Source organism: Dipodomys spectabilis, unplaced genomic scaffold (genome assembly GCF_019054845.1).
Source record: "Dipodomys spectabilis isolate Male_0828 unplaced genomic scaffold, ASM1905484v1 ptg000174l, whole genome shotgun sequence".
NCBI lineage: Eukaryota > Metazoa > Chordata > Mammalia > Rodentia > Heteromyidae > Dipodomys > Dipodomys spectabilis.
This window is the reverse complement of record NW_024870851.1, coordinates 4,556,031-4,572,285: the sequence shown is the minus strand read 5'-3', so window position 1 is coordinate 4,572,285 and position 16,255 is coordinate 4,556,031. Positions and strand designations below refer to the sequence as shown.

The window sequence follows — 16,255 nt, the reverse complement described above, 5'->3', positions numbered from 1 at the left end:
AGTTTGACTTTTAAAGTTCAAAGGCTGGAGATATAGTTCAGTGTTAGTAAGCACAAGCCTTGCTTGTGATTAATTAAGTTTAAAAGAAAGAAACTATGAACCACAAAAGGGATGTGTTTTTTTGTTAGGTTTCAAATGACAAACACTTTTAGGCTAAGTATGATAGCCTAGACCTTTAATCCCAGCTACTTAAAAAAAATCAGAAGCTGGGCACTTGTGGCTCATGCCTGAAATCCTAGCTACTCAGGAGGCTAAGATCTGAGGATCACGGTTGAAAGCCAGCCTGGGCAGGAAAGTCCATGAGACTCTTATCTCCAATAAAACCACCAGAAAACCAGAAGTGGCACTGTGGCTCAAGTAGTAGAGCATTAGCCTTCAGCTGAATTGCTGAGGGAAAGTGCCCAAGTCCAGAGTTCAAGCCCTACAACTGACAAAAATAAATAAATAAATCAGAAGGTTTGTGGTTCAAGGCCAGTCTAGGCAAAAAGTTAGATCCCTCTCAACAAATGGTTCTAGCAATATGAGAGGGAGAGGTAAGAGGATCATGCTCTGATGCTGGTCCCAGGCAAAAAGCAAGACTCTGTATAAAAAAACAACTAAAGCAAAAAGGGCTGGGGGCATGGCTCAAGTAGTATAAAGCAAGGCTCTGAGCTGAGTTCAAACCTGTCTATACAAAAAATAGAAAATATAAGAACTTTTAAATATTAGTGTCAATTAAGATATCTGAGTGATTTAAAACATCCAGTTTTTTTGTCTCTGGCAACTTTGAGGTCCAGCTGTCCCTGGCCACAGTAGCTGTGTCTCCTCGCTGCTGTTCTCGTTGCATGCATGTAAGACTTGGAACTTTGAGAACGTTGTGCTTTTGAAGCTTGTTAATGATATGAATTGATTTGTGTGGGTAATAACTAAACTATTCTATTTTCTTTCTTTACTATCACAGACTAAAATCAGGAGAAAAGAACTCTATTGTTACTATAATTTTTATTGCGTTTTATATCAGTAGTTCAACTTTAATGTTGATGATGCTTTGAAATCTTTAATTCCTAGAATTCTTTTTTCCTTCCCAGAATTCTAAAACTAAGTGAAATAGAAAATAATAGTTCTCAGCATCAAATTTCTGAAGATTTTGTCATTTGGGCCAATAGGGAAAACAAAGTAAGTCAACAATACTTTTTAAACTCTTTGTACGTAATTGTTTGTAACGTGCAAATGCATTTTCCTTTACTTATTACTGAAAATAGAACTACAAGGTCTCTTTTTCTGCATGTCTTATCCCCATGTACATGAGATTTGGAGAGAGTTGATTATCCTGTTTATCTTTTGTTTATTTCATTTCCCATCTAGGTTTCTCTTTAAGGTTTTTATTAAGTAAGCCTTTGGCTTTCATTAGTTGTAGAAACCTAGAGTTATTTGGGGTATCTATAAATCTTTTAAAACCATATAACCTGCTTTAGCTCCAGATGGCATTTTTCCTTTCGTGTATAAAAAAAAAACTAAAACTATAAAAAGAGGTGGGAAAGAATTTTTGAAAAGCAGATCTATTTTGTTTTCTGTACTCTATTAAAGCAAAGTTAATTTTGCAATTCTAGAATGCTTTCCATTTAAAACCTTTACTGAAAGTACTTTTTGCTAACTAACGGACCAAAATTCTGATGTAGATTTTGTACAGTTGAAGAAAGAATTGCGATCAGAGGGCTGATTAGTTTTATCAAATTATTACTACCATTTTTATTATGCTTTATTAATATTAGTTTTATCTTTGACTACATACACTGTCTTTTTATTTCTCTCCTATAACAGAGTGAAAACCTATTTACTGTTACAGCTTCTGGACGGGTAGTGAAAAAAAGTGTTGACCTTCTGGATGATGACCCAGAGCAAGAGGTATTATTAAAAAAATTGGACTAAACATGACAAACTTAAACCAGTATATACTGAATGGTGAATTTTGAATACTGCTTCTGAGTCTCTGTCAAGGGACTCCCTGCAGGCTGAAGTGTGTCCTGTTTTGACCAGTGCAACCCCACTCCTCTCTTTTCTTATTGGAATTACTTATAAGAAGGGTTCATAAGGTCAAAATAACTTAAAAACATGATTAGTTTGTTGTTTGGTAAGTACCGTTTTTAAGGAAATTGCTTAGTTGAAAATTCTTGAGATGCATCTTTTTGTTTTTTGAGAATTGCAGTTCAAAGCCAACTTGGACAGAAAAATTTATGAGACTCTTTACCTCTAACCACCAGAAAGCCAGAAGTAGATCTTGTGGCTCAAGTGGTAGAGCACCATCCTTGAGTTAAAAAGCTAAAAGACAGCATCCAGGCCCTTTGTTCAAGCCCCCCAATATCAGAAAAACAACAAAAACAAAAAATTGAGAAAGATATGCCAAAAGTAGTGTTAATATGGAAGTGAGGGTGAGGTAGCAACAAAAATAGGACTGTTCTATATCATAAGATTAGGAAACAAAACCTTTCAGCCTTTAAAGGAAAGATTGGAAGGGAGTCCTACTTTTAAAGTACATTAAAAATCACTGACACTCAGGCAAAAAGTTGCCTTTTGAAATTTGTCTGTGTTCAGGCGTGGTTGTACATGCATGTAATTCTAGCACTCAAGGGGCTGAAGTATGAGGATTGTGAGTTCAAGGCCTGTATAGCCTGAGCTTAATAAGTAGCAAGACCTTGTTAAAATGTGTGGTGGAGGGGGATAAGAAGGGAGAGAAAAATTTGACCATGGTAGGATTAAGGCAAAAGATAAATAAAAAGGAATCTCCTATAATAGCTCTGTATATTTTTATGTTGTAAGGTTGTAAAGTCAAAAAATGTAAGTGGATTAAAGAGCAATTTGATGAAATATAAGTGAAAGATAGTAAGACCTGTGATCCTAGCTAGTCAGAAGGCTGAAATCTGAGAATCAGGGTTCAAAGTCAGCCAGGACAGAAAAGCCCATGTGACTCTGATCTTCAGCTAACCATCAAAAGACCGACAGTAAAGCTAAGACTCAAGTGATAGAGCACTAGCCTTGAGCAAAAAAATTCCAGGACTACATCCAGGCCCTAAGTTCAGTCCCAGGACTGGCACCAAAAAAATAAAACCAATAATTCAGTATGAATGGTTTGTTTATTTAGTACTGAAGATTTAATCTAAGACCTCACAGTTGCTAGGCAAACCTACCACTTGTTCCATACTCTAGCCCTATTGTACCTATCTTAAATATTAACTTTAGGGTCTCAGCTAAGATGTGCCCTTCTTTGGCCCATCCATGACTGGCTAGGCAGTGATCTGCTTCCCCAGTGAGGCTTTTGGAGGCTCAGGATTTTTCCCTGGAAGCCGATGTTGTTGTTGTTGTTGTTGTTGTTGTTGTTGTTGTTTCTCTCTCTCTCTCTCTCTCTGTTTATTATAACTAGTCCCTTTGACCCATTCCTGTTCTGTGGGTTGGATTTTAGTTCCTAATATTCCCTTTTAAGTATAAACAGCCATTTTATTTTTACCACGGAGCCAAAATATAGCAACTAGAGTTTAAATAGTATTAATGGGGCCATTAGTCCTTGCTGAAATAACATTCTAGTTTGAGAACTTTTTTTAAAAATTTATACTAAGGTTTCAACTCAGTGCCTCTCACTTTTGTTTTTGGTTGGTTATTTTTTGGAAATGGAGTCTAGAGTACTTTTTTGTCTGGTCTGGTCTTAAACCACAATCCTTCAGAAATTTTCCTCCTGAAGAGCTAGGAATACAGGTATAAGCCACAGATTCCAGCTGGTTTGAAAACTTGAAGAGCTTAGAGAGCAATCATCAGGGTTTAGATCTTAGCTTCTTATGTCTTTTTTCCTGGGACTTCATGAACACAGTGCAGAGACAGCAATTGGATACCTCTTTTGAATTGGAAAAAACTCTTGTTTGCTATATTGTAGAGAATGTCAGTTATACTTTGATTGACTTGGTTCTATTTGTCAAAATCTGCAGTCTAAGGACTGACTGGTCTTTTACTAGGCACATAGATAAGACATATTTCTACTGATTCACTCACCCATTATATTCTTCCTTCTGCAATATTTTTGTGAGTGATAGAGTAGTTAAATTTTAAATGTAGAACTATTCCTGCTCATTAATTGCATTTAACCATCTTTCTTCTGCCCTATTCATCTATACCCAAGACTTTCAAAATTGTGGACTATGAAGATGAGTTGGATTTGCTTTCTGTGGTAGCTGTTACTCAAATAGATGCTGAGGGAAAAGCTCACCTGGATTTCCACTGTAATGAATATGGAACTTTACTTAAAAGCATTCCACTAGTGGAGTCATGGGATGTGGTGAGTAGAATCCCTGGGGATACAGTTGTAAGGTTTTTTTTAATGAGTTCTATTTATTACAGAGTGTCCATAGTAGTCAAGAATCACCTGTGTCAGTGACCACATGAAAAAAGTATTGTCCCTCTCTTGGCACTAAGGAGGTCCTAACTTCTTTCCTGTGACTTGAAGATAAAAATTACATATCTTCCTGACACATGTAGTTTCCTTTCTTTGATTTTCTTGCAATTGTAGGTTTGATAACACTTAAAAAGTAAAATTTTAATGTAGTGAATCCCCACAGGTATTTAGACAGTATCTAAGTAAGTTGGGTTTCCAGGCAGCACTTGGAAACATTGTCTGTTCTTCAAATTATTGTACAATGTCAAAGCCACAAGGAACAGCAGATATTCTAACATTGGTTTTTCCATGCCGAACTTGAAATGCCTAGCAACTTGCACTTGGTTACACGGGGAGATAGGTAGTAGCAGTGTTGACAATTAAATCTGAGTCCAGAGTTCTTTTTATTCTCTTTTTTTGTACTGTTCTTTTTTTTGTTAGTAATCTGCATATCCACAAATAACCGAAAAATAAATCTATTTTTGGCACCTCTTTGCCTCTGAATGTGTATTTGAAGATCCTAGCATAGGTGCTGTGACACTTGAGTATCACTGCAGTGAATATGGTTCTGGGAAAAGGAGATTTCATATGACTGTGTTTTTATTATAGACGTATAGCCATGAAGTCTACTTTGACAGAGACTTGGTACTACATATAGAACAGAAACCCAACCGGGTCTTCAGTTTATATGTTTACCAGATGATATGTGATCCTGGAGAAGAAGAAGAAGAAGAAGAAGCAGAAGAAGAAATCCTAAATAGAAGTTGTTCAAAAGAGTGAGATAATTGCAACTTACAAAACTTGTAGCCAACCCAGCAGCATAGCACATTCTGCAGTATTTTCCAAAAAAAGGTCTTGTGTTAGTTAATTCAGATGATTAAGACAAAGAACTACCTTTTACGTAAATTTTTTTAGAATGCTGTCCCAAGAGATCTTGAAGAGATTTTGAAGCTTTATTTACCTAGTGGTAATGTAAATATAAAACACTGGAGAGCAGAGAAGGACAGTTGTTGAGTATTATCAATGCAGAGGTATTTAACATGGTTCTTAAAAGATGATGTGGAATTTTGATTGGTAATATCAGGATAAAGACAAAAATAAAGATATAAAAGACACAGAGAAGTTGTTTATCCTATATACCATTCTTACTTAAGAATGAGATAGGTCTTATGAAAACATACTTTGAGCCAAAAATGTGTTACAGGTTTTTTTAAAAAATCTTTTGTGTGTGTGTGTGTGTGTGTGTGTGTGTGTGTGTTTTATATTTGAATGTAGTATCAAGAATGGGTTCCTAGTTTCCAGTTTTTCCTTCCACTGTTTTAGTCTCTTGGTTTGATGTTCCCATTGAGTATTTGTGTTTCCAGTAGAGATGTACGTGAAATATTCCAAGCAAACCTTAAATAAACTTTTTTATGTGATATATAGTCTGTTTAATTCTTTAGTGTATCTTAAAAAACTATTCTTACCCACTATTCCATTTACTTAGTCTGTGAGTCTGTTTTGTTCAGGCCATATTTTTATGGCTATGTGTAAAAGTAAAGGTACCCTGACCTCTACCAGTTCAGTTCACTGTAGAAGAGTCAGTAAAGTGCCATTATAGTGATTAAAAAGCAGTTGAATAGTTTCACTGTGCTACATACTGCCCAAACTTTGGATTAGACTATATATATATACATATGTATATATATATATATATGTACATATGTATATATATATATATACCATCCTGCCTAGTGAATTTATATCTTGAAAACCAAGTCTGAGAAGAAGAGCACAATGCAGTGAAAAGAAAGGAAAGGATTCTGTGTGGGCTACAGAGCAGGTTCTGCTGTGTAATTTCAATTGCTCTCTACTTCAAGGATTTAGAATAGGATATCTTTCTAGTTCTTTGCCCAGATTTTTTTCTTTATGTTGGCTATTGAGTTTCTCTTCAAAGTCATCACTTTTTTTGGTGAAATGATTATCAAGAAACTCATCTACTTACAAAGACATTTTAGAAATAGTGGAGATTTGTAGATGGGACTCCTAGGTATGATGTAACTACTTAGAAATTCCTTAATGTGGCAGGGCACTAGTGGCTTATACCTTGAATCCTTAGCCGGCTGAGATTGCAGGATCAAGGTTCAAAGCCAACCCAGATAGAAAAGTCTGTGAGACTCATCTTTGACTAGCAAAGGGCTGGAAGTGGAGGTGTGGCTCAAGTGGTAGTAAAACACCAGACTTGAGCCAAAAATAAAACCCAAGGGAAAGCATGAGGCCTTAAGTTCAAAAGAACTCTGGCACAAAAGAGACAAGAAAAAAGGGAAGAAATTCCTAATGTATCACTACTACCAAAATCAAAATAGACCAAGGTCCAAATGGAACTTGAGTAGGCAGGAACTGAACCTACTGTGAAAGCCATTAGAGAGTAATGGACAAGTAGGAGAGCTATACACCAACTAAAAGTATTTGCTGCAATTGCTTAGTTTCAGACAGTATTATCAGTATAAGGGAATGTAAGCTGCATTATTAACAGGATGGTTGATTTTTTTTTTAAAGTCCCCAAAGATTTTTAAAAAAAATTAAGATGCCATGAATAGCAAGAGACAATACCTACACACTTCCCAGAAAGTATACTACACACTTCCCAGAAAGTACATGCTTTCTAATGTCCCAGTATTATATAACTACTCTTTGGACCATTTGACAGGCAGGAAAGAGAATGGTAGTTAATATCTTTCTGTTCTGTCTCAGTGATAACTAGCAGGTAGCAATGACAGGTACAAAACAGAAAACATTACTGAGCATTTAATTCAAGGCTAAGTGTGTAGCTTCTATCAGGAAATACAGACACAAGAGGTCATTTCTGCATTTAACTCATATCAATGTAACAATTTTTTTTTTTTTACTTTTTGTCAGTATTTTCTACAATTCTTGGGGGAAAAAAAAGTTCTGTCACAGTTACTGTTTAAATTACTAAGGAGATGACTTTATCCATTTAAATAAGGCATTCTGCATTTTTTTTCTTCAAATTAGATATTTGATGCCTGATATATCCTTTTTAAAAATTAGAAATTTGTAGAAATGAGGAAATTAAGACTATGGACATTCATTTGTTCAGGTTCCCACAGCTGAAGTATGAAGATGAAAAACACATATAGATTTATCTGAAAGCCTTGTTTAAATTTTCCCAAAAACTCCAATATGTAGCATCCTAACAAATAATATTGAGTACTCATGAAGGTGTGTTTTGTTTGTTTTGTCAGTCGTGGGACTTGAACTCTGAGCCTGGGTGCTGTCCCCCTGCTCTTCAGCTCAAGGTGAGAGTACTCTACCACTTGAGCCACAGTGCCACTTCCAGCTTTTTCTTTTTTTGTGGTGCTGAGGAATCGAATCCAGGGCCTCATGCATGCGAGACAAGCACTCTACCAGTGAGCCACCTTTCCAGCCCCTCATGAGGGTCTTTAGTAAATGTGAAGTTTTTGTTTTCCTTTGAGGCTGAGGATTGAGCCTACCTCCTATATGCTAGACAAGCACTCTTACCACTGAACTATATTCCCCCACCCAAAATATATATAAATATTTTTTGCTGTAAGGATTTTTTTTTTTTCAGGTAAGGGGTAGGTTTATTCAGTAGACCTGCTGGGACCAGGCAAGGTTGGCACTCCACATGTCTGGGAAAGGCCTAGGAAAGAGAGAGAGCTGGGAAAGAAAGAGAGGAAAGAGAGAGAAAAGAGCTTAAGAGCTAGACAAAAGCAGAGAGAGAGGTAGCCGAGTAAGAACAGCAGCACTCACGTGGTATTCAGGTAAGGGGTAGGTTTATTCAGTAGACCTGCTGGGACCAGGCAAGGTTGGCACTCCATGTGGCTGGGAAAGGCCTGGGAATGAGAGAGATCTGGGAAAGAGGAAAGCTAGAAAAGAGCAGAGAGAGCTAGAAAAGAGCAGCAAGAGAAGACCTCTGGGCCTGGGCTAGGCCTTATCTAGGGTATGGGCGGAGAAAGGTGTGGCCACACCAAATTCAGATGTGATCTCAGCAGATGCAGATGTGACCTCTTCCAGGTGTCCCAGTTGCCTAGGTAACACAGGTACTGAGTGGAGACTTTGCTGCGAGGAGGGTAGAGTCTGCTAGCCATCCAGGAGCGGAGTTTACATTCCAGCCTTTTAACAATCATGAAATAGGGCACGGATTCTCTCAGGCTACTTCCTGCTGACAAGGGGCTTCGACAATAGGGGTAAAAGGCTGGAATTTGGTCCCCTCCCAGAGAAGGCATTGAGCAGCAGCTGTCCCTTGGTGGCGTTGAATCCTTAGATGAAGTCAGGAGAAGTCTCATGAGCATTGAGGGGCTGGAAAAAAAATACTAGACAGCAAATAAATGGCAAGAGGAAGGACTTGGGGCTGAAAATGTTGGTAGAAATGTCCCTAGCTACTTCTGACATCTGGCTACTAGATAGAGAAGTCAGGTGACAAAGGCAAGAATATAAATTCCTGTTCAGTTAATAGGTAGACAGGTATAGACATTGGATGGGCAGGCTTCTTACTTCCACTGACCTCCCGGTTCTGGTTTATTTTGAAAGGGCAGGCACAAAGTTGCTGATGTGACATCATCTCCTCTTACTCCTCTCCATGTTCCCTTGTTCCCCAGACTGGCTGAGTCTAGGTGCTCATTGCTGGGATGGCTTGTCCCAGTTGGTATTCAAGGAGGATTGAACTCAAGGCCTGGGCATTGTCCCTGAGCACTTCTGCTCAAGGCTAGTGCTCTACCACATTGAGTTACAATAGCACTTCCAGTGTTTGGCTGCTTAGAGATAAGAGTCATGCTTCCAGCCTGGCTCTTTGCAGGTTAGTTGGGAGATGGAGTCTTAGGGATTTTTCAGCCCGGGCTGGCTTTGAACTGAAATCTTTGCCACAAAAGCCCTTTATTATTTCCAATTAAAGCAACAAGGAGATCAAGTAGAATAAGTAGAGCTTACCTGCTCCTTATCAAGAACTGACCAACAAATATTCTGCAATGACAAAACTCATTAGATGTGATGAGAATTTTAGCATAGATATGCCCAGTATCTTAGAACCACATAGTCAGTAGTAGAATACACAACACAAAACAAAAAAGGCAAAACTCAAAACCTAAAATTTTGACAACGTTGAGACATCTTTGCTAACAAAGTACATCAGATGGTTGGGCCTCAGTTACCAGGGCCTGTGAAAAGAGCAACTTGTTAGCAAGGCACCTTAGAATAGATGGATGGAATAGTAAGCTTGGTGGAAGGTTAAGGGTCAGATGGGGCCAAACCCTTAACCCACCACGTGGTCAAGATGGCGAATTTCTGATAGAATGCAAAGAAAGTCTGAACAAATAGACTAAGCCTACATTGGCTAGCCTTTGAGAGGGAACCTAGAGGGGGTCCCTGTGACCCAGCCTGCGTCGCACTCTTCAGGGCACAAGCCAAAATGTAGAAAAGAGAAAGGGAGAGATAGGGAAAGTTGGACATGACTGGCAGAGAGAGCAAAGAGAGCCCGAAAGTAAACAGACTTCTGACCATTTACCATTGCAGTGGCAAAAACTGTCTACATCTAAGAATGGCATAAAATTAGGCTCTCTGGCTTTCCAGGGAGCACAGGAGGCATTTCAAAGGGGTTTCATGGCTCAGGCGTGACTCACAGCACCCCATTACATGAGTAGGAGAGTCAGTCTGGTGAGTGAAGGAGACCTGACCAGGCAGAAGCGGCATCCCGACTTCCCCCAGAGCCCTCTAGAGAGAGCAACAGAGAACCGTAGAGTAGCTTCACTCACCAGAATAGAAAAGTGGTGTGAACGTGGATGTGAAGGCAGCAATGGTATTGATGCCCTGTGTCTGCAGCAGACAGACCGGTTTGCAAAAGGCCGTCAGAACTGTGGGTATTCCTCAGAGCAAAAAGGGAAGAACAAACAAAAAAGCAAAAAGAGGGAAAAAATGGAGAGGAATCCCACCTATCCTGACTTTAAGCCCTTTATCCGAGTCACGGCACCATTTATGTTAGGTTTTTAAAAAGAGGTAGCTGAGTAAGAACAGCACCACACACGTGGTATTCAGGTAAGGGGTAGGTTTATTCAGTAGACCTGCTGGGACCAGGCAAGGTTGGCACTCCACACGGCTGGGAAAGGCCTAGGAAAGAGAGAGAGCTGGGAAAGAGAGAGGAAAGAGCTTAAGAGCTAGACAAGAGCAGAGAGAGGTAGCCGAGTAAGAACAGCAGCACTCACATGGTATTCAGGTAAGGGGTAGGTTTATTCAGTAGACCTGCTGGGACCAGGCAAGGTTGGCACTCCACGTGGCTCAGAAAGGCCTGGGAATGAGAGAGATCTGGGAAAGAGAGGAAAGATAGAGGAAAGAGCTAGAAAAGAGCAGAGAGAGCTAGAAAAGAGCAGCGAGAGAGCTGCTGTAAGGATTATTGAAGATCCAAATTTTGGATAGAGTTTGGATAAAACATGATTTATATAAACTTGACAGAAAAGATTCCTCTTTTAATAATTTAAAGTTACTCAGAAATTGTACTTATTTTTATAGAAATAAAAACACCAGTATTAGTAACTACTCAGTGTAATTTGGCTTCCATTTCAATTATTTTTTGTATTTTCTCCTTCCCATGTCTACAAATACATATCTTTTAGAACTCTATAGAAAATTTAGGAGCTAATTTCTAGTCCATGCGTTGCTGTAGAATCTGTCTTACAGAAAGAATAATACATTTTAGGTAAATTATATATAATTGAAATATACCAACTGAGGATCTTTCCCAAAATTTTAAACATTCAGCAAAGTTGAAAGAATTTTGTACTGAATAAGTACCAAACCAACCATGTGGATTGAACATTTTATTACTTACCTATCCAGCTTCTCAATGCATTTCAAAATAAATTTCCAAAGTCAGTATACTTCCCACAAATACATAAGCATACATATTTTTAAATTTTTTAATCTTGTATTTACATACAATGAAGACCATGAAATTTTTTTGTCAGTCATGGGGCTTGAACTCAGGGCCTGGGTGCTGTCCCTGAGCACTTACTCAAGGCTAGTACTCTACCACTTTGAGCCACAGCACCACTTCCAGTTTTTGAATGGTTTATTTGAGGTAGGAGTCTCATGGGGACTTTTCTACCTGGGCTGACAAAAGCCACAAATTTTAAACAAAAACTTGCTGAGCTTTAGAAATGTGTAATCTACACTCCTCAAAATCTGTATTGTCAAACAAGGTAATTGAAATGATGGGAAAATACAGATTTAGAGGGTGAGAAAGTTTCTATAGCAATAAAGCATAGAAATTGAAAGATTTTTTTTTTTTTTAATGCAAGAGGCAGCATAGCATGATACAGTATCAGACTTCACACATTCTCCCAGGACATAGAGTTGATGAAGATACCACTTTACTGGGTAAAGTCCTCTAGACATGAGCTAATGAATTTTGTCATCAAGGGGATATTACACATAGAATATTACACATAGAGGATCTGATTGTTATCTCCTCTTACCAACTGTAGCTGGTATAAAGCAAGCAGTCCCAGCACAGACCTCAGATTTTAATATGAGACTGGGTAAGGTAATGTAGAATTCAACTTCTTAGGTTTTTATCCCTCAGCAGACCTTCATACCTTTCTCAGTCCATTTCTATTTGAGTCTATTGCTATATGTCGCCAGTCTTCTCATTTCTTCTTAATAGGAGAAATCTTGATTTATGCTAAGTGTTTAGATTATGCCCCTTTGTTCCAATTTTAAAATGTTGCAAAAGACAAAACAATATTGTCAAAATGTTGTCAGTAAGTATGAAAATAGAACAATAAAACCTCTGGATGTTGTTATTAGGAAGGAGGACTCAAGAGAGTGACAGGAGAGATTGACTAGAATACATTCTATAATAAATGAGTGGAAATGTCACAGTGAAATCCCCCCTTGTATAGCTAATGTATGCTAATAAAAAAGACAAAATTAATCTGCAAGCTATGAGTGCTCTCCAGGAAACTTCAAGGGTTGTATTCCTACCAAGAGCCTAATTATGTTTATTTTTAAACATCGTTTCACAAGATTATGTGTTATTGTAATTACATAATTTAATTATTACATTGAAATTTGAAAGTTAATAAGAAAAGCTTGGCTTTTCTATGAAGAAGATTGAGTACTTTGAGAAGACTTGCTAAAACTGGGACACTATAAACTACTGCCAAATAAAGTATGGGTGAAAGAGACTGAGAGGGGCCTTAGTTTCAGTCACCCCAAAGCACAAAGCAGAAATAGCACGTCCGGAGGCAAAAACTTATAGGTTCCCTCCTTGGTACAGTGAAGTCTCACAGAACAGGACTAAGGGCCTTGGTAGAAATGAAGCAGATTAACAAGGAAACCCACTGTGAGGGTATGATATCAGCCTAGCCAACATAAAGTGCAATTCAGTACTTACTCCTGGAGGAACAAACCTCTGGAAACTGCCTCATTACAGCATGATGGGCTGGGGAGAAAAATTATCTACCAGTCCTCAAAGACTTTATCAAAACAATTTCACTTCAGCATCAAGGGCAAGAAGCAACTCGGATTCAGGGTGACAATTATAAAAATGCCATGACCTTGAATCAAAAATAATTAAACAAGGTCTGGAGGTGTGGCTTAGTTGGTAGAGCACCAGCTAATGAGCAAAAGCTCTAGGTACCGAGTTGACCCAAAAAAAGTAAATAATTAAACCAAAACACTTAGTTGTTTTTTTTTTTTCATTTTTTTTATTGTGAAAATACTGTACAGAGGGGTTACAATTACATGGGCAAGATAATGAGTATATTTCTTATCAAGCATTGTAGCCGCCTCCTTTGTTTCCCCTTCCCTTCCCATCCTCCCCCTGCCCGCCCCTATCCAATCCTCCCCTGCCTCCCCACCCCCCCACCAAAGTTTAGTTTTAAGTTGCTATAAAGTATTTGCAAGTAGGGCTGAGAAGGTGGCTCAGTGGTAGAGCGCTTGCCTTGCATGCTCAAGGCCCTGGGTTCGATTCCTCAGCACCACATAAGCAAAAAGAAAAAAGCCGGAAGTGGCGCTGTGGCTCAAGTGGTAGAGCACTAGCCTTGAGCTGAAGAGCTGAGGGACAGTGCCCAGGCCCAGAGTTCAGGCCCCACGACCAGACCAAAAAAAAAGAAAAAAGTATTTGCAAGTATCAATCTTTATGTAATGATTTCCTCTTTTAACTAATGTTTTTCTTTTCTCATGTATTAGGAAGCAAACCCAGGGCCTTAGGCATACAAAGCATACTAAGCCACATCTCTAGCCCCTTATCTTACTTAAATGAATTGATCAGCATTGGTTGGTTGATTGGTCTTTTTTTTTTTTTTTTCAAGTACTGAAGTATAATTTTATTCTACTCTGCATCAATGCCATACATACAAAAAATTATTTGGGTCACTTAATAAATTACCATATTTCACATTTTAATATTAACAACAAAGACATAAATGATCAATTCCTGAGTAAAATAGAATGTATTGCTAATAATACATTACAATAGCATAGAAACATAATCAAAGTGACCATTGGCAAGTGATGTGGTAGAACAGTGAAACAATCTAAATATAAGGAAATTTGTAACCCATAACAAAGAATCTTGCATGTCACTGTTGCCATGATTGGCTGTCCAGGTTAAATATCAGTGGTAAAAAACCAAAAGTTACCTGTACTGAGGGAACATTGGATTTCACTTAAGAAATGGAAGCCTGGACTATAGTTAACCTTTAGGACATACAAAAATGTTCACTTAAAAAAATGCCAATCCTGGGCTGGGAAGGTGGCTCAGCGGTAGAGCGCTTGCCTTGCATGCATGAGGCCCTGGGTTCGATTCCTCAGCACCACATAAAACAGAAAAAAAAAGCCAGAAGTGGCACTGTGGCTCCAGTGGTGAGCGCTAGCCTTGAGCTGAAGAGCTGAGGGACAGCGCCCAGACCCAGAGTTCAGGCCCCATGACCAGCAAAACAAACAAACAAAAAAAGCCAGTCCATCACAGATGAAAATAACCTGGCTGAATAGAAGACAATGGAAGGTCTTCATCATGCTGTAAAACTATGGATCTCATCTGTGGAGAAGTTAAGATCATACAGCAACCCAGTTCCAAGCTCCGGAAATGGCACCGGTCCACAAATGCACAGGAGGACTTTGGAGTTTTCTAGACTTCTTTTCAAAAATTCAGAGAGAAGAGCTGGTGAAATGTGTCCCCGTTTGCCATTCCATTCCAAAGCAGGTGCTGAGAGAACAAATTCAACACCAAATCTTTCATTGTCAAATGCCAATTTCTCCAATTGTCTTCTCCAAATTATATCATCCTCTGTTTTGTTGAAGAACATCAACTTTATCTTCCTGAGACTGGGTACATTAGTCAAAGCATAATTCAGAATTTTAACCATTGGTGTAAAGCCTGTTCCGGCTGCCAATAAAAAGAGATCTTCTAATTCCTGGAGTTTGGATATTTTAAAACTGCCCACAGGACTGCTTACAGAAACAAAATCTCCGATCTCAAGACGATCAAGCTGGTTCGAAGAGTCCAGAAGGATAACTTTTGATCAAAAAGTAAATGTGTTTACTGTTAGGAAGAACTGGCTCTTTGCACTCTGAGACTAAGGAATCAGATGCAGGTGTATATGGCTTCACCATTTCTGTACCTGCAGTGGTCAGCTTGAGGTGAACATAGTGCCCAGCCGGCACCTGCAGATGAGTGTGTGGAGACAGGGCCACACAGAAGAGCCTCGTGTCAGCAGTGACACCAGCCGGCACTGCCTGTAGTACAGACCTCTATCTCTCCTTGGAACAAATGAACCGTGCATCTCCAGGGGATGGCCGAGACTCTTCCAGGAAGTATCCTCTCTTTTCTTAAGGAAAATCTCTATTTGTCCCACGTTCTCAACAACCCACACAGAAAAGTCTTCCTGAACCTCATGGCTTAGCCCAATATGTATAAGATATGAATCATCCTTCATGATTGTTTCTGCTCTAAAGGAACCATCCTGATGATCAATGATTATTGATTCTAAACTGATATCCTTCTGTTTTGTGTACAGGACGATGGTAACTAAAGAGTCTGTTTGGAACCAGTCGTAGCTTGGAGAAGAGAGACTTTCCATGGCAGGCGCATCTGTCGCTGGCCTCTTCAGAAGCAAACCATTTAAGACTCGCCTTTCCTCACGATAGTCTGTCAGAGCAGTGAGCTGCCATCCTGCCAACCAGGCATTCCTTCAGCATGGATTCATAATTGACCCAACGGTGAACCTGATCGAAAAGATCGGTGCCAGCCGCTCCCGCTGCTCTCAGGAGCTCCTCTTCCCCGCCAGGGTGATGCTCCACGTACGGGCTGACGTTATAAACATACCCCCTTACGCATATCCAGCAATCGTCTTTCTTGTGTTTCTCAAGTTCTTCTTCAGTGACTTCTATCAGCCTGCCTTGCACACCTGTCAGGTCCTTTCCACTTTTGGTCAGTCGAATCCAATCCCTAAGACTTCTGCCTTGTTTTAAAGGGATCTTGCTGCGGCCCCCAGAGGCGGCGCGCTGCTGGGAGCTGGGGCCTGGGAAGGACTGAGACGGAACGTTCAGCATCCTGGACCCCCAGCCCGGCCCGGCCCGGCCTGGCCGGAGTCCACACCGCACGGCTCAGCGCCGTTCGCTCCGGCTCCGTGGCCGGGCAGACGCCCTGCTTCATTGGTCTTAACGTTAAATAATAGAGCCTTTTTATTCTCTCTAAGGAAGCTACTTTTGTTTTTAGTATAAGAGTGTGCAATACCACTGTAGTTCTAAAACATTTTCACCACCCCAAAAAGAAATCACGTGCACCAACACCCTTATGTCCCCTTCTCCCAAAATTTGGCCTGTTCTCTACATTTTATATAA

General features: G+C 39.4%; 1 protein-coding gene and 1 pseudogene across 1 annotated transcript in view; one reads left to right on the top strand and one right to left on the bottom strand.

Moving 5' to 3' along the window:
• The window catches only part of Dcaf17 (DDB1 and CUL4 associated factor 17), a 41,167-nt gene extending 35,353 nt beyond the window's left edge, over positions 1-5,814 (top strand). The window contains exons 11-14 of the mRNA XM_042694165.1: positions 1,068-1,155; positions 1,801-1,884; positions 4,145-4,300; positions 5,006-5,814. Coding sequence (XP_042550099.1) covers positions 1,068-1,155; positions 1,801-1,884; positions 4,145-4,300; positions 5,006-5,176 — 499 coding nt within the window. The 3' untranslated portion in view covers positions 5,177-5,814. The remainder of the gene's footprint in view (positions 1-1,067; positions 1,156-1,800; positions 1,885-4,144; positions 4,301-5,005) is intronic.
• An 8,551-nt stretch (positions 5,815-14,365) lies between these two features.
• On the bottom strand, positions 14,366-15,987 carry LOC122120102 (annotated as a pseudogene).
• Between the last annotated feature and the right edge of the window lie 268 nt (positions 15,988-16,255).